This window comes from Branchiostoma belcheri, unplaced genomic scaffold (assembly GCF_001625305.1).
Source record: "Branchiostoma belcheri isolate BF01 breed outbred unplaced genomic scaffold, Haploidv18h27 scaffold151, whole genome shotgun sequence".
In the NCBI taxonomy this organism is placed as follows: Eukaryota; Metazoa; Chordata; class Leptocardii; order Amphioxiformes; family Branchiostomatidae; genus Branchiostoma; species Branchiostoma belcheri.
In genome coordinates this window covers 44785-63247 of record NW_017802947.1, presented here as the reverse complement: position 1 = coordinate 63247, position 18463 = coordinate 44785, and the positions used below count along the sequence as shown (strand labels likewise).

Genomic DNA, 18463 nt, shown 5'->3' with positions numbered 1-18463 from the left:
GGTCGTGTATGTGTGTGTGTGTGTGTGTGTCTGTCTGTCTGTCTGTCAACACGATAACTTGAGAAGGCCTTGATGGATTGTCTTGATACTTGGTAGATGGGTAGGTCTTGATGAGACCTCAAAATGATTAGATTTTGGACCCCCTAGCGGCTTGTTATGGTACTGCAGCTGAACTTCCGGTTTTGATATCTCCAGATCCAGACATGGTAGGGTGACGAAATTTAGATGGTAGGTAGCTCTTGTGCTGGGGAAGAAGTGACGTGAGTTTAGGCCCCCTAGCGGCTTGCTCTAGAACTGCAGGGGGGTTTAAAGGACAAATGTTTAAAAGAGGATAACTCAAGAACCGATTGATGGATCATCGTGATTTTTGGTATGTAGGTAGCTTAAGTGATGCTTGACATAATGATATTACAATTATGCAAATATTGATGTAATTTGCATAATTAATGAGGAAATTCTATAAATCAGCTGCATTCCATGATAGGAAGTTCAAGCTTGTAACATATGTTATTAAGAACGAGAGAAACACAGGCAAATGTTGATTATGCAAATGAAGACTTAATTTGCATAATTACTGAGAAAATGTTATAATTGCGTAGTGGTAACTGCCTGGAATTTCATACTTGGGGTGTTTGAAAGTTAAGTGAAGGTGAACATAAATAACATAACTTATTCAAATAAGGACCACATTTGTATAATTTATGAGAAAATGGCATTCTTTGTTAAGATAAGACTGTCTTTTGGTGGAGAATATGATCAACAGACTGATATAATTCATGCAATTGAGGATCCTATTTGCATAATCAGGGTGATTAGTATATTTCTTATTCATAAAGGCTAACATCATTTGGCGAAGGTATGAGATCGTGGAACTCTAGTTGTGGATGTTTTTTTACAGTTTTTTGTAGGTAGCATGAGTGTGGAAAGGGAAGGTTAAGTTTGAATTGGGGCATTCTAGTGGCTTTCTAAGGTATTTCAGCAGCACTTATAGGATTGACATGTAGCTTCAAATGTAAGTTAGGAGGGTAAAGGTATTTGAGGTAGTGGAAACAGATGGTCAGTGCCACGGGGGGGGGGGCAGATGTTTGTAACGTTAGATGGCACCATGAAGATTCAATTTTGTCGGCACCGGCTATTCTAGTCCCTAGGTAGTTCAGGCTCGTTTGTATGGTGCCACTCACATCCTTTGGTTCACAAATCACCAGCAAAATAAATGTCAAACTATATACAGCGGCATATTTCTGACAGCCCAAACTCATACATGATGAAGGTATGAGGAATTTGAGCTCTTCTTTGAGATCATTTTTGCATCGATATATCCTTTTCAAATGCAAAACCTTCTTTTAAAGCATAGTCACTTACGTTGGCAAGTTGGAACATCAGCACTCCAAGTTTCGTCCGCCTGACACGTTGCACTAGAGGCTCCGCCCGGGGCCAGTTCGTATCCCTGATCACAGCTGTACGTGACCTCGTCCTCGTAATAGTACGGTCCTTCAGAACTCTGAGCTCCATTTTCTGGGGCCATCCGATATGGGCATTGCACGCCTAAAACCAAGAAACGTTGTAAGGAGGATGTCCAGAATACAATATGTGGTAAATCTCGATAAATAGATAAAACATGTTACTCGTTTATTGCCTCATTATTATTTTTTAAAGAGTTGATTTAACATCTCTAATTTTTGCATCATTTTTAAAGGGACAATCTTGTTTTAGAACCTAGGTACTTACGTTGACAAGTTGGAACATCATCACTCCACATTGTGTCCGCCTGACACGTCGCACTAGTGGATCCATCCAGTTCGTATCCCTCATCACAGGTGTACGTGACCTGGTCCCCGGAATAGTACGGTCCTTCAGAACTCTGAGCTCCATTTACTGGGGCCATCCGATATGGGCATTCCACCCCTAAAACCAAGAAACATTGTAAGGTGGATGTCCAGAATACAATATGTGGGAAATCTCGATAAATAGATAAAACATGTTACTCGTTTATTACATCATTACTATTTACGAAAGAGTTATTACCTTCGTCAGAAGGTTATAAGTTTAGGTACACCATACATAGGGGTTGCTGATTTTCTAATCGGTTATAACTTGGGTTGTGATGTATGTATCATGTAGCTTCAAATGTATGCTAGGGTAAAGGTATTTGAGGTGGAGGAAACGGATGGTCACAGCTTGGGGGTGGGGGGGAGACAGATGTTTGTAACGTTAGATGGCACCATGACGATTCAATTTTGTCGGCACCGGCTATTCTACTCCCTAGGTATTTCAAGCGACCAAAGGCTCGCTTGTATGGTGCCACTAACATCCTTCGGTTCAAAAACCAGCAAAATAAAATTCAAAGTATATACAGCGGCACATTTCTGACAGCCCAAACTCATTCATGATGAAGGTATGAGGTATTTGAGCTCTTGTTACCTTCGCCAAGAAGGTTATGTTAACTTTTCAGTAGCGTTTGTCCGTCTGTCTGTTTGTCCGTCTGTCCGTTTGTCCGTTTGTGAACAGTATAACTCAAGAAGCTTAATATGCATTGTCATGAAACTTGGTATGTAGGTAGGTCTTGATAAGATCTGGGAATGATTAGATTTCGGGCCCCCTGGCGGCTTTTGTTGGTACTGCAGCAGAACTTCCGGTTTTGATATCTCGCGATCTGGACATGCTAGGGTCACGAATTTTGGTTGGTAGATAGCTCTTGGGGTAGGGAAGAAGTGACATGAGTTTGGGCCCCTAACAGCTTGTTCTGGAACTGCAGGAGCATTTGTTGAAACATTTTCGAAGGAGATAACTCAAAAACCGGTTGACGGATTGTAGTCATTTTTGGCATGTAGATAGCGGAAGTGATGCTTGGCATAATCAGATGACAATTATGAAAATCAGGAGCTAATTTGCATAATTAATGGCTACATTCTAAAAATCTGCTTTGTTCGATAATAGGACCATGGAACACTTGTGACATGTACTTGAGAATGAGAAAAACATATGAGGATGTAGATTATGTAAATGAAGACCTTATTTGCATAATTAACGACAAATTTCTATGACTTCATAGTTGTAATTGCTGGGAATTTCATACTTGCTGCATTTGGAAGTTAAGTGATGGTCAACATCAATAAAGATAATTTATTCAAATTATGACGTTTTTTATTAAGATAAGGCTGTCGTTGGGTGGAGAATATGATCAACTGATGTAACCCATGCAAATGGGGCTCTTATTTGCGAAATCAATGATTAAAATAGTATAATTCGTCAACCGGAAGGTTTAACGTCATTTGGCGAAGGTATGAGATCGTGGAACTCTTGTTTTCAAGCATAGTCACTTACGTTGGCAAGTTGGAACATCAGCACTCCAAGTTTCGTCCGCCTGACACGTTACACTAGAGGCTCCGCCGGGGGCCAGTTCGTATCCCAGATCACAGCTGTACGTGACCTCGTCCCCGAAAAAGTACGGTCCTTCAGAACTCTGAGCTCCATTTTCTGGGGCCATCCGATATGGGCATTGCACCCCTAAAACCGAGAAACATTGTAAGGAGGACGTCCAAAAAACAATATGTGGTAAATCTAGATAAATAGATGAAAAATGTTACTCGTTTATTTCGTTATTGTTTACGAAGGAGTTATTACCTTCGTCAGAAGGTTATAAGTTTAGGTACACCACACGTGGTAGGGGTTGCTGATTTCGTAATCGGTTATAAATTGGGGTGTGATGTATGTATCTTTATAATATTTTGTAGGTAGGATGAAGTTCGGAAAATAAAGTTCAAGGTCAATTTTGGGTACACTAACGGTTTGGAAGGTACTGAAGTGGGGTACATGGGTATGATATCTCGTGCTGTCGACATGCTATGGTCTTGAATTTTGAGTCGGACATAGATGTTTGGGCAATAGGTATCTGGTGTGGTTTTCAGCAAAATAACTGCTTTTTTGAGCTTCTGTGGTCATTTTATGATGGAATGTGACAAGACGGGATAACTTTTTTTGTTGTGGATGTTTTTATACAGTTTTTTTGTAAGTAGCATGAGTGTGGAAAGGGAAGGTTAAGTTTGATTTGGGGCATTCTAGTGGCTTTCTAAGGTATTGCAGCAGCACTTATAGGATTGACATGTAGCTTCAAATGTAAGCGAGGAGGGTAAAGGTATTTGAGGTAGTGGAAACAGATGGTCAGTGCCACCGGGAGGGGACAGAATCTGATGTTTGTAACGTTAGATGGTACCATGACGATTCAATTTTGTCGGCACCGGCTATTCTAGTATCTAGGTAGTTCAGGCGACCAAAGGCTCGCTTGTATGGTGCCACTAACATCCTTTGGTTCACAAACCAGCAAACTAAAATTTAAAGTATATACAGCGGCACATTTCTGACAGCCCAAACTCATACATGATGAAGGTATGAGGTATTTGAGCTCTTCTTTGAGATAAATTTTGTATCGTTTTCAAAGGCAAAACCTTGTTTTCAAGCATAGTCACTTACGTTGGCAAGTTGGAACATCAGCACTCCAAGTTTCGTCCGCCTGACACGTTACACTAGAGGCTCCGCCCGGGGCCAGTTCGTATCCCTCATCACAGCTGTACGTGACCACGTCCCCGTAATAGTACGGTCCTTCAGAACTCTGAGCTCCATTTTCTGGGGCCATCCGATATGGGCATTGCACCCCTAAAACCAAGAAACATTGTAAGGAGGATGGCCTGAATACAATATGTGGTGACTTCGAAAATAGATAAAACATGTTAGTTGTTACTAGTTTATTACTATTATTATTTGATTGGGATAATTGTGTATCGTTTTCAAAGGCAAAATCTTCTTTTAAAACCTAGGTACTTACGTTCGCATGTTGGAATCGCAGCACTCCATGTTCCGTCCGGCTCACACATCACACTAGAGGGTCCGTTCAGTTCGTATCCCGGGTCACAGGAGAACGTGATCACGTTTGGGTAAAGGTAAGGTCCGGCAGGACTCCGATCCCCGTTTACTGGGGGCATCACATCTGGGCAATAGTTCGCTAAAACCCCCAGGAAACATTGTAAGGAGGATGTCCAGAATACAATATATGGTAAATATCTATACATAGATAAAACACATTTCCAGTTTATTGCCCTACTATTATTGTTCATCAATTGAAATAATTAATTGAGGTATTTATGTGTTATTTCTTGTTTTAAAACCTAGGTACTTACGTTCGCAAGTTGGAACAACATCACTCCATGTTTGGTCCGACAGACACGTCACACTAGGGGCTCCGTTGAGTGTATATCCCAGGTCACAGGTGAACGTGACCACGTCCAGGTAAACGTACGGTCCGTCAGGGCTCAGAGCTCCATTTACTGGGGGCATCAGAGTTGCGCATGGCAACGCTAAAACCAAGAAACATTGTAAGGAGGATGTCCAGAATACAATATGTGGTAAATCTTGATAGATAAATAAATAAAACAAGTCACTCGTTTATTACATCATTATTATTCATGAAAGAGTTGAAAGAGATAATTTTGCAGTCAAAGGCAAAACCTTGTTTTGAAACCTAGTCACTTACGTTGGCAAGTTGGAGTAGGGGCACTCCATGTTTGGTCCGCCAGACACGTCACACTAGAGACTCCGACCAGTTCGTATCCCTCGTCACAGCTGAACGTGACCTCATCCTGGTACTCGTACGGTCCGACAGGACTCATAGCTCCATTTCCTGGGGCCATCGGAGTTGGGCATTGCTTGGCTAAAAAGATACAAACACGTTCGTTATCATGAAGTAAGATGTAGACACGATGGAAAAATTCTGTAATGAACTAGAGAACATCTCAATACTGATAAAGAATGCGGCACGCATTGATGTACATATATCACTAGCAGCACGTTTGATGGTATACCGGTTACATAATGTCACATCCTTTTTTTCTTCTGGATTTTTCTTAAAGCTAAAATAGGATAGTTTGACAGAGTTAGGACAGTATTGAGAATCGCAATGTCAAATCATGGCTACTTTTATCCGTAGAGCAAACTTATTTGCTTTTAGTATTGAGGTTCTGCAATCCCATCAGTAAGAGCGATCAGCGGTTCCGGCTGTCTATCTTTTCCCAATAATACACAATGGAACATCTATCAAACAAGTTACTTTTCATTTATAGTAGAAGGCTCACGTGTTTCACAGTGATCTCCTTCATAGCCAGGAGCACAGTCACAGGTATAGCTGTCGTCGGCACCGTTCACGCAAGTTCCGCCATTTTCGCAGGTCACACCTATCAAAATGGAAATACTTTTAATAACTTGGCAATGAAAGGGTATTGCCATGCTGACGGTGTTTTGTTTATCTTGTATTTTCAATCATTCGCTCAACACGTCAACAATATTCATCTTCCCTTCTTACAAGAAAAACTCAAGTTCTATATATATATTTGCTTGGAGACTAGGAAAGGTGCTGTGAAAATACACTATCAGGTTAGCCCTATGTAATGGTGCTGGGTAGTAGCTCTAATTTGTGGATAAACATAACCCGAGGTAACGCGAGATGTGGGGTCGTGTGGCGCAGTCGGTAGCGTTCGGCTCACACCCCAGAGGTCGCGGGTTCGAACCCTGCCCATGTCACCGATCTTGTGCCCTTGAGAAAGGCACTTAACACGACTTTCCTCACTTCACTCAGGTGGAAATGAGTACCTAGCTTCGGTTAGGGACGTCCCTCGGATAGGACGTTAAATGGAGGTCCCGTGTTTGGGAGAGCCACAACTCATGCACGTTAAAGAACCCACCGCACTTATCGAAAAGAGTAGGGCTCTTCCCGGTGTGAGTGGTTCAAAACCTTACAGTCCGGTCTTACGCAGCTTGTACATGTACGCACATGTACAAAACTGGTTTGTTACGCCTAAAAGCGGTTTACCGGTTATGCGAAACAAACAAACAAATACAACTCACAGAGCCAGAAAAGCAATCAAAACTAGCCCATACGCTTGTCTACCTAAAGGCACTACACCTGTGACTACACTTAGCTTGATCTTCGCTACAAGACCGAGAAGTGATCTACATCTGCTTGGAGGGAGCTCCTCGCGTTATGGTGTTCACAGCCACATTACAGAAACTCCTTATGGAATTCCTGGCAATTGAACACATAACATACATTATTAGGCTACTCCCAAAGAAGAAAACATCTTAAAGAAATGAATTATCGTAAAACTATGTCTCACCACAACAGGGTACAACGCAGTGGCATCCATATACACCATCCACGAGCGTCCAGTAGTAACCATCGGCTTCTTGACATGTCACTGGTTGACAATCGGCGAACAGAAACGTAAAGAACAGCACGCATTCGCATTGTTGTCCGTCTTCTGTTCCCCATGGCTCTCCGAGCTATAGAATAAGAAAAATAATGAAATGAAGACGATACATTACGATTATCAGTAGATGGACAGTGTGCCCACACTTTATATTACTTCCTTGTCCACATAATTGTGCATTGTCACACAAATTCATGTTATGTTCCTCTACGTATTAAGAGTTGGGTGGGGTTTTGGTTGAAACAGGCACTCCTAACATGTACATAATGGCTAACATGATCAGAGCGGTGGCATACAGTACATTTGTACACTTGTGCATTCGCGATAAAATTGCATACCGGATGGTAGTTGTCATAAATGTCTGTGCAACCACAGCCCGAACTATCGACTACGCAGTCCCGGTCACTTAGTATGTAGCCGTCAACGCACTCGCAGCCTTCCACACAAGGTTCGTCACAGTTGTCTGGGGCGTCGGGGTTCACGCACGTCGCAGGGCAGGCGCTCATGCATGAAGAGTAGACGCTGTTTGCTGGACAATCCATTTCTATCGAAAACAAAGAGTTCATTACAGTTGATAGATTGTTCAAGTTGTGAAAACAGGACTACATCTACAGTAGGAAATACAATTTTGTCGTCATCTATAAATCACTCATTCAGCCGTTCATAATCTACGGCCCAGTTTTCGCCTGGTATGTTGCTCGTGTAGTCTCTGCTGGGTAGATCTGGGAAAACTGCTGAAACACATACTCTGTAACAACCGAAGATTGAGTCTGAGAACGGAACTTACGGCAGAGGTTGTCCGACCGCCAAACAAAGGGAGACACGCCTGCTTCCATGCAGCAGTCATAATATGTCTCTAAGGTCGGGCAAAGGTAATTGTCCTTTGCACAAGCGTCGGAGACGCAGTCGTCATAGTAAGGCGTAGGATCCACAGCGGCATGGCAAGCAGCAAACGGACCGTTCGCATCCAACAGCACGTCACACTGGTCTGTGTACATCGGGTCACACGGTCCAGGGGCCGGGGGTTCACCTGTAGGAAGGTCACCACAACTGTGGTGGACAGAAAATGTCAAGTTGCAAGCATGGAAACACGTTTAAAAAGAGTAGTGATTATATTTTGGAACTTTTTTCTTTCGTCAATATTGGTCCTCTCTCAGATAATCAAAAATCCATTCACAGCTTCTTGAGTTATGCTTTTGACATACACTCAGCCAACAGTCACTCTAAAAGCTGGGCAAAACCAAAAACATAATCTGGTAATGCCAACGCACCACAGATTCCCGTAGTTAACATGCCTGGTAAATGCCAGGTAAATCTACACATTTACGGACGTGTTAATGTTGATAAATCTCCTGATGGACATCACACTTACGTTAAGTCCCACGTTCCTTGCGCTACTCCGGGCTGGGTCTGCCAGCTGTTTCCGAACTGGTTCTCGTTGGCGGCTTGGCTCCCATCCGGCAGCATCAAGTCATCGGTCGCATCGCCGTTGAAGTTACCGCACAATCCACACAGATGACCCTCGTAGTTCCTTGGAATCTCCATCTGTAACAGTGTTATATATGCATTATAATTTCTTTCCTAAGATGCTTCTTAGGATCTTGACTCTTGTTTCGGTGAATTTATACACGTCATGTAAGACGACAGTCCTTTCAATCAGACATCGCATAGCACTAACGTTATATCACAAAGGAGAATAAGTATAACTCACAAAGCAGAGAATCACAGACTGAAGCTGGCAGTACACACCGTATCGGAATATAGAATCATTATAAATGCGCAACATGTCAAAATGAAGAATAGTCATAATTGTCTGGAGTGTGCTCACCTTAACATAATGTACCCCATCGTAGTAAACCACCACGCACAAGTCCACCAGCTCTAGTCGGACGAACCTTCCGGTCAGATGGATCTCGATGTCGCCATTTGCTAGGCTGACAGGAAGCGCATAGCGAACTCCATCGACCTTGTTTAAAGAAGAATGTAGTCAGTTATTCAGAGACAAAAAAACACAGTAAAACTGACTACGATGTTAAGACAAAATCTTAGTTCATCCTACGTTACAAAATCTGTTAAAACATTAGCAGTGATGCATTTGTCATAGAGATTCAGTGTGAAGACCGAGCTAAACTTAGTACAACTTTGATGTCCCCCGAATTATTCACTTGATCAGCTTGAACAAAGGTGTTTCGTTTTTTTCAACAAATTGCTATCACAATCTTCTCTTGGACCAACAAAACACTCACTCACCAGTACAACTTTTTCTTCAAGAAGACAAATTATAAACGTATTCACGCCAATGGTTACTGTCACGTACACTGCACGGATAGCAGTAACATCTGGATTCTCGTCTAAGGGGACGTGTTTTGTTTCGACGTTGAAGGTGTTGCCTGTGCAGTCCTTGGCGAACGTGTACAAGCCACATCCTTGGTAATCATGGCGACCCACGTCAGGAGTAAGGGTGTGTGGGTCTCCGGATGCTTTGCAGATTGTTCTATCTGGAATATCAAAGAATGTCTTGTAAGAAGGACAAAGGCATTGTACTCGTAGAAAAGCCTGGTACAAAGATGAATTCATACCTGTGAAGTATGGAGAAGCAGCAGTGCTAGCAACATAATTTGGTTTACCAGTAAAAAAAAACCATCAGTAACGTCAATTTTTAGTAACGTCAATTTTTAGTAACGTCAAGGAAATTGAAAATGCGTCCATTTTTCACTAATGAAACTGGAAATGCGTCAATTTTTCACTAAGGAAGCTGGAAATGCGTCCATTTTTCACTAATAAAACTGGAAATGCGTCAATTTTTCACTAAGGAAGCTGGAAATGCGTCAATTTTTCACTAAGGAAACTGGTAATGCGTCCATTTTTCACTAAGGAAACTGGAAATGCGTCAATTTTTCACTAAGGAAACTGTAAATGCGTCCATTTTTCACTAATGAAACTGGAAATGCGTCCATTTTTCACTAAGGAAACTGGAAATGCGTCAATTTTTCACTAAGGAAACTGTAAATGCGTCAATTTTTCACTAATGAAACTGGAAATGCGTCAATTTTTCACTAAGGAAACTGGAAATGCGTCCATTTTTCACTAAGGAAACTGGAAAATGGATCAAATTTTCACTAAGGAAACTGGAAATGCGTCAATTTTTCACTAAGGAAACTGGAAATGCGTCAATTTTTCACTCATGAAACTGAAAGGGAAGCATATCTTTTACAATCTCTCTATGTATATGTAAGATACCATAATACAGATACCACAGTGATTAAAAAAAACATGTAATACAAATTAAAACTGCATAGTAAAGAGAGAAATGAACTTTAAAGGTTTGTGCAAAACCTATTCCCCTATTTCATACGCTTTTAAAAGTACTGTAGAAAATTTATGTTTCTAATGCAATTAGACAAACCATCAATCGAAAAACATATCTGTCCGTTTATATTTACCATAACTGAAAAGCGAGGAGAAGTTGAATTTATATAACGGTACTTAGTTTCTTTTTATACCTGTATCTTGTTTTGTTGTGACCTGTACTTAGCCAAGTGTGGCACAAATGTACAATAATTCATTAAAACCGACTACAAAGTAGTAAAACTATCTCTCACCACAGCAGTCGCCTGTGCAGTCGCATCCATAAGCTCCATCCACAAACTCCCAGGTGTAACCTCCATCTCCATCACAGTCAACTGGGTTGCAAATGATGATCCCTCCTGTAGTGCATTCGCATTCTTGCATATCTGGTGTTGTCCATACTTCATTGAGCTAAAGTGTCCAAAAACAATAGTTCCTATGACACAAACCTTCACGAAGAAATCGTGGTGTTTGCGATGTGCGCTAAAGTTTGGTACCCTAGTTCACTATCGACATGCCGAATTTCAGACAATTGCATTTTGATTTCTAGATGCGAAGACATAGGCCCGAACAAAAGCAAGTTGTTCAAGGTATAAAAGTCTTATCTTAGGAAAGAAGCCTATTTTAGCATTTCCTCCTCACCATAAATAAGGCCCTGATGCAGGTTTATATCTAATAATGTTCAACTTTTCAACTGTACTTACCTTCCAGTTGCCGCAAGAATGAAATAATCATCATTTATCATTACAAAATTATAGTATTATATTACCAATTATGCAAATCAGATCCTCATTTGCATAATTAATATTTATCAATGCTCATTTCTATCTCAGTTCTATCGTCATATGTTTGAGGGTCCTATCATCTAATGCGACGGATTTACAAATGTTACTCCTTAATTATACAATTAGCCTCTGATCCACATGATTTGTACCTAATTTTCTACTTCATCACTTAATCTATCTACACACCAAACATCATGGCGATCTATCAACCCCATCGACGGTTATTCTCTTGCATTAAAGTCTGAAACAAAACCGGTCCCTGCTATACACAGACATTCAAACGGTAACATCTGCTTGGAGATCAGATAAACGTCGGTGCTTGGAGGACATTGGCTAGGCTGAATGACAGAAATGCTATACAATAACTGATGACTGTTCCAAACTTTTCAGACGTGGGTGTGGTAATATTACTAATCCCGTAGGAGTCACGAAATATAATGAAGCAGATCAACAAGATAGACATATAGTAGACTAACGTAGCACAAAAGAATGACACTACAAAAATACAATAAACTGACCTCATAATATGTACCGGTGTCAGGATCGATACATCCGCAATCGGGTTGTTCAACACAGTTGTTCTTACTCCAGACGCGGGTACCATCACACTGGCAGCCGTCCGTAACGCCTAGAGTACACGAATTCGGGGCGGATAGATCCTGGCAGGTCGCAGGGCAGCAGGTTGTGCCAATTGTGAACACGCTGTTTGCTGGACAAGGGTTGTCGAACAAGCCTGTCCCCTCTCCGCAAACTGCAGGTCAAAGAGTTTAATTATTCTTTGAGAATTGCGTTTTGAATCTTTAAAATGCATCTAAGTAACAGGAACCGGAAACGTTAACTATTTTAAAAATTATATACATTTATATATACATGTTTAAAGATGGCGGAAGAGTGCGGTCACGCTACGGTAGCTCTCCGACGCTAATCATATTTTGAAGACTTTGTGCCGCAAGAAGTTATTTTAAGAGTATTTTGAGAGTATCGAATATATCATATTAGGAATACATACTTGAAGTAATTTCAGAAGGTTTTGGATCTTTAAATTCTGATATAAGGCCACATCGTCTTAATTTTCTGGATGACTTCCGCGCGCGCATTGATTTTCGCCTGTTCTAAAAAAAATATATCACGTCCTCCGAGGCTATAATGGCAATACGGAGCCGGTTGTAACTCTGGAGGATGGCACCCAGGCTGTCGAAGCTTCACGACTCAAGAAGTTACTAGTAGTACATACGTACAGTGCCGATTCACAAATTCCGCAAAAAGCCAGCATGTGCCGGCTTGTCGTATACGTCGCTATGTATACAGTACTGCCGCAACTTCACAATACCAGCTTTGTATTGCTGTGGTTTAGTAACATTTTTATTTTTGGCCAGATTTTTTTATTCGCCCGCGCTCACTAGTTTAGGGGTCTTCAGAGGATGTCATCCATAAAATCAAGTTTGTGTGGCCTAATTTCGAGAAAATGGGTGATTCGAAGAAAACGCCGACAACGCGTCCAAGACGCCGACAACCAAGTCCTATAACAACAACTTGAACAAGCTCCCGGTGGACGAGTCTCTTACTTTTGATTACGAAGATAAGGAGAAGACCCGAATGGGCGGCGTTTAACTGCGCTCAAACAATTTGGAGAGATGGATTCAGTACCACAAGGAATGCCTCGACGAAGACTTTGAATCCAAGAAAGGAACAGCCATCACCTGGAAAACCACGCCGGGAACAACAAGTCTCTCTAACCTGCCTACCACACGGAAACAGGTAAAGGACTTCTGTATGTTCACTTCCGAAGATCAGAGAAATAATAAAAGGTCTGATAGCTCTAGGCGAGTGCACAAAATGGTGGGTTGATAAGGTATATACAGAGATGGGCAACATCAACACAAAGGTCAAGGTCAATTTCTAAAGATGGCGCCCAGTGCTTCAGGGACACTGTAAACAGTTTTCCGACACAAGAGCAAATACACGCCAGTACATCAGCATGATGTTGACGAAAAACCAACTATGCCAAAGCGCACCATCCCTCGAATTTTAGAAGGTCTAGAAACACCAGGTTGTAGTGATACTACGGAACAGCTGCAGTATAAGTCCAAAAATGACGCCAAGTGTAATGATGAAGCAATTAAAAATGGCGTGGGGTCGTGTGGCGTAGCGGCAGAGTGCTCGACTCGAAACCAAGAGGTCTCGGTTTCGAGTCCTGACATGCCACCGATCTTGTGCCCTTGGGAAAGGCACTTAACACGACTTTTCTCACTTCGCTCAGGTTCGCCGATTCCATATTCAGAGATGTGGATCTAGGACGTGCCTTCCAGGGGAGTTCTGCTAAAATGCACAGGAACAGCACTATCAAGGCGGCGATTGACAAAATGAAGAACATCAAAAAGACTCCACAACCAAAACAGTCATCATTCACCTTGGAGTATGGGCATGCCCCGGTGTGCGATGGTCCAAATACTACTGTCTGGGAGTTGGCGATACACTACAAACAAGAGTTCTGAGATCTCATACCTCCATGAAATATGGGCTTGCTTTGTCATACTTCATTTCAACATGTCCTCATTAATTATGCAAATAACCTCTACATTAACATAATATATGCATAGTGGTGCTAACGTTTAAGTAACTTACACATGTCACGAGGTATAAAATTCCCATCATTCACCAATAAGGAGTCGCATACACTACATGGCGATACACAAAATTTTCACATCAATTATGCAAATCAGGTCATCATTTGCATAATCTGATTTCCGCCTGCCACAGATTAAATAGATTACATGTATAGCAGTACCATTATGTAAAACACTGTAATTATAGAATTTCCTCATTAATTATGCAAATTAAGTCCTCATTTGCATAATTTGCATTTAATTATGTACAAATCTCTCTCTCAGGTACCTACATACCAAAGATGATGAAAGTACGTTGTTCCAATCTGGACTTATTGGCTTTGAAAGTTTTCACCAGAAACGAACCTGCAGTTCCAGAACAAGCTGCTAGGGGGACCAAACTTACACCAATTTTTCCTGACAAGATAAGCTATCTGTCACCAAAAAAATAAAGACCATAGCATGTTCAGGACAAAAGATACAAAAACCGGAAGTTCTGCTGCAGTACCAAGGTCATCCACCAGGAGGCCCATATTTGACCGAGACCTTCGTCTTCCTAAGACTTATCAGCATACCAAATATCATCACAATCCATAAAGGCGTTATGAAGTTATGCTGACTAAAAATGTGCTTAAACAGAGAGAGAGAGAGAGAGAGAGAGAGAGAGACAGGCCAAAAACAATACCTCCATTTTTCATGGAGGTAACAACATTTGCTGTTTAGAGCTGCATGGCTTCATTTGACGGTACGTATCCGGTTCGCTACACCCCTACCATCTCTCATTATGTTTTTATGTACACAAGAGCCAAAATCCACAATGCTTTCTGAAATACTGCTTTTACTCGTTAGCTGTGACCTGTGCTCATCAAATTGGATTTCCTTTCCAGGTAATCAAATATGTTTTATTATTCTTGTAGTTGTTTATAAAGTTATATATATATCATTATTGTTTATTGTCCACATTTGTGTGCATATGTTTCTAAATGCATAACATTTCTCTATAAGTTGTGCCTTCCGCCATGAGTGATAGAGCTGTTTTTCTCATTTCGTTTTAGTCCTGAGCATGCATGCTATTTAGCCGTGATATGCAGCCTGCCCTATGCTATGGAAAACCTGTCACAGATCTACGAACCCTGCTTCACGCATGCATCGACTGTTTGTCAGCAACTAGGCACTCCTGCCCACCAACAGTGTGATGTTATGTGGTACCTCTCGCTGCATCGCACTGAGCGAAAACATTTTGCCCTCACCGAAGCTACCTCTACCATCTCCTCAGATAATTCTACTCTAAGAATTTAAAAAGAAAAGAAAACATAACCGACGTTCTGGCGGCGGACCTTCCCGCAATGATTTTCACGTAGGTGTCCCAAATAGCAAGGGGGGGGGGTGACGCGTTCGATCAGGGACAGTCTATTGCAAAGTGTGTGTAGAATAGTAACTAGTCATTAACCGTGATACGGATTGATATGCCTATTCCTGATACACCCCGAGTTCTTCTGAGTAACTCGAATTCATATGTATGACAAGAACATTTTTACAACGAAGGGTTTGAGTACTTCAATTATGCAGTGTCTTCATGTAGTCTTTGCCCCTCTCGTTGATATAGTATATATGCATTTCTCAACCAGCTGTTTAAGTATTAACTTATGTTTTATTATTTCTGTAAACTGGGCCCCACTGAAAATCAACTTGTCAAAGCTGAGTTGGGCTACCCAGGTGGGTGAAAATGAAATAAATAGATAAATAAAATAAACCATCACAAGCTAGCTGGATTGGTCATGCTGATCAATGGCTCTGATACAACAAAATAGTACTCTGGCATGAATTTTCTGAACATTTGAGAAAAGGAACTGCATTGGTTATTTCTGGAAGGTATACCATATGATAATATACGCCTTCCTTTAGACAGACCAACATTCACCATAGGTGACACGCGTTATCAAAAACTTCTACTTGCAGTCCATTCAAAATCATCTAATGACTGCGTGCGAGAAGAGTTACAGGTAGGCACTTTCCCCATTAATGATATCTGCTAAATCTATAGAATTAAGCTCATTAAATACTGGCACCGTTTGATAAACTTACCTGAGGACTCTCTTCTTCACGATGCATAGAAAACTGTATTTATTGATGTCATTGACTCGATTAATCATGTTAAGGAATTCTCAATTACCAATCAATTAATCGACTGCTGTGTTACTTGAAAAAATACCGAAACTCATGATTAGTCCCACTCGATTGTAGCACTATATCAAAACATATTGCTAGCCCTTATTGTTTTAGTAATTAAGACACTATGTTTTCTTCTATACCTCTTTTTTGTACTTTGTTCCATATTTGTTACCATATAATGCACCATGTACAATTGCCGTGCAAGACAAGTTTTCTGTTATCTGTGACAGTTATAACGACTTAGAAAGTACGTAAATAAGGTTGACGGAAAGCAGCAGAGAATGAAAACAGAAGCACCACAGGCGACTAACAGACGGCTGGCAGCTGTGAGAACTAATATGACGAAACGTAGAAAACTAAGAAACCCGTCTGCTGCATGCCCTTATTCTCCCAATAGCCACTCATGCTTGTGAGACTTGGATATTGAAAAAAAAGTGATGAACGACTCCTATTGGCTTTTGAAATGAGATGTCTGTGGGAAACCCTGAATGTCTCAAGAAGAGACAACATTAGAATCCAGCATGCATGGCTTCATGTGAAGGTACGTATCCGGCTCGAGGCACTACTGCCATCTCTTTATGTTTTTATGTAAACAAGAGCCAAAATCCACAATGCTTTCTGAAGTACTGATTTTACTCGTTAGCTGTGTCTTGTGCTGATTATCATGACATACACTTTCAAGTTAATCAAAGATGTTCTATTATTCTTAGTTAGTTGTCTATAAAGCTATCATTATTGTTTATTGCTCGGGATGGTGTGCTTGTGTTTCTAAATGCATAACATTTCTCTATAAGTTGTGCCAGGGCTGTTTTGTTTTTCTCATTTCGTTTTTGTTCTGAGCATGCATGCTATTTAGCCGTGATATGCAGCCTATGCTTTGGAAAACCTGTCACAGATCTACGAACCCTGCTTCACACATGCATCGGCTGTTTGTCAGCAACTAGGCACTCCTGCCCACCAACAGTGTGATGTTATGCTGCGCCTCTCGCATCCGCATTACGGAGCGAAAACATTTTGCCCTCACTGAAGCTACCTGTATACCCTCTCCTCAAACAATCCTACTCTGCGAATGTACCTTTTAAAAAAGAAAGCATAACAAACCACGTAGCTAGTGCTTAACTTATGTCTGATGGGCACACCCCGAATTTTGCTCTACAAGCTGAGTTACTTGAATTTCTATGAACATGTGCAACAAGAATAATTTCACAACGAGGGGTTTGAGTAATTTTGATTGGGCAGTGTATTAATGCAGTCTTTGCGCCAATCTCGCTGATATAGTATCCATGCATTTCTCAAACATCACAAGCTAGCTGGATTGGTCATGCTGATCAACGGCTCTGATACATGAAAATGGTACTCTGAGATACATTAAAATGGTACTCTGACATTAATTGTCTGAACATTTGAGAAAAGGAACTGCATTGGTTAATTCTGGCAGGTATACCATATGATAATATACGCCTTCCTTTAGACAGACCAACATTCTACATACATGCACGTATTTTTAAAAATTTCTACTTGGAGTCCATTCAAACCCATCTAACGACATCTGCGTGCGAGAATAGTTAGGCACTTTCCCCATTTATGATATCTGCTAAATCTATAGCTCATTAAATACTGGCACCGTTTGATAAACTTACCTGAGGACTCTCTTCTTCATGATGCATAGAAAACTGTATTTACTGTTGTCCTTGACTCGATTGATCATGTGAAATACATTCTCAATTACCAATCAATTAAAAGATTGCTGTGTTATTAGAAAAAATACCGAAAGTCATGATTAGTCCCACTCGAATCCAACATCAAAGACATATTGCTAGCCCTTATTCCTTTAGTAATTAAATTGTTAAGTTTTCTTCTATACCTCTTTTTTGTACTTTGTTCCATATTTATTACCATATAGTGCACCATGTACAATTGCCGTGCCAGAAAATTCTTCTTCTGTTATCTGTGACAGTTCCAGACTTCTAAAGTACGTAAATAAGGTTTGTGGAAATGAGTTACTTTGCATACATTACTCCTAGTTCCGTCATCCTCGCTTTCAAAACAATAAGCACAACATATTCCACAAACATATACCAATCGTGCTTTTTCTACATTAGGATCGAGAGTTGGTGTTGCAAATTTGCATGTTGGAGTGTACTCTTGAAAGAACAAGGCAATTTCAAATTGAATTTTGACCAAAATCCAGGGTCATTATTGTGCATTTTGAATACGAAAGTTGCTAAATAAGTACTGGGCTGGTTAGTACTGTCATCATATATACGTACTAGTAAGCTGAATCCTTCAGTGAAAA

The 18463-nt window shown here is 40.9% G+C and overlaps 1 protein-coding gene across 48 annotated transcripts in view; it reads right to left on the bottom strand.

Annotated features, from left to right (window-relative positions):
- Nucleotides 1-18463, bottom strand: part of LOC109465484 (fibrillin-2-like) — a 206866-nt gene that overhangs the window by 186160 nt on the left and 2243 nt on the right. For 42 of the 48 annotated variants that reach the window (XM_019762777.1, XM_019762776.1, XM_019762814.1 and 39 more), the window contains exons 3-18: nucleotides 11908-12140; nucleotides 10859-11015; nucleotides 9507-9754; nucleotides 9085-9222; nucleotides 8629-8801; nucleotides 8044-8306; nucleotides 7595-7800; nucleotides 7164-7329; nucleotides 6126-6224; nucleotides 5528-5704; nucleotides 5175-5351; nucleotides 4823-4999; nucleotides 4471-4653; nucleotides 3325-3507; nucleotides 1729-1905; nucleotides 1363-1545 (exon numbers count right to left, since the gene is read on the bottom strand). The exons of 1 other annotated variant lie outside the window; for it this stretch is intronic. In XM_019762777.1, coding sequence (XP_019618336.1) covers nucleotides 1363-1545; nucleotides 1729-1905; nucleotides 3325-3507; nucleotides 4471-4653; nucleotides 4823-4999; nucleotides 5175-5351; nucleotides 5528-5704; nucleotides 6126-6224; nucleotides 7164-7329; nucleotides 7595-7800; nucleotides 8044-8306; nucleotides 8629-8801; nucleotides 9085-9222; nucleotides 9507-9754; nucleotides 10859-11015; nucleotides 11908-12140 — 2940 coding nt within the window. The remainder of the gene's footprint in view (nucleotides 1-1362; nucleotides 1546-1728; nucleotides 1906-3324; nucleotides 3508-4470; nucleotides 4654-4822; nucleotides 5000-5174; nucleotides 5352-5527; nucleotides 5705-6125; nucleotides 6225-7163; nucleotides 7330-7594; nucleotides 7801-8043; nucleotides 8307-8628; nucleotides 8802-9084; nucleotides 9223-9506; nucleotides 9755-10858; nucleotides 11016-11907; nucleotides 12141-18463) is intronic. 5 more of the 48 variants (XM_019762806.1, XM_019762791.1, XM_019762783.1 and 2 more) reach the window with 5 other exon arrangements.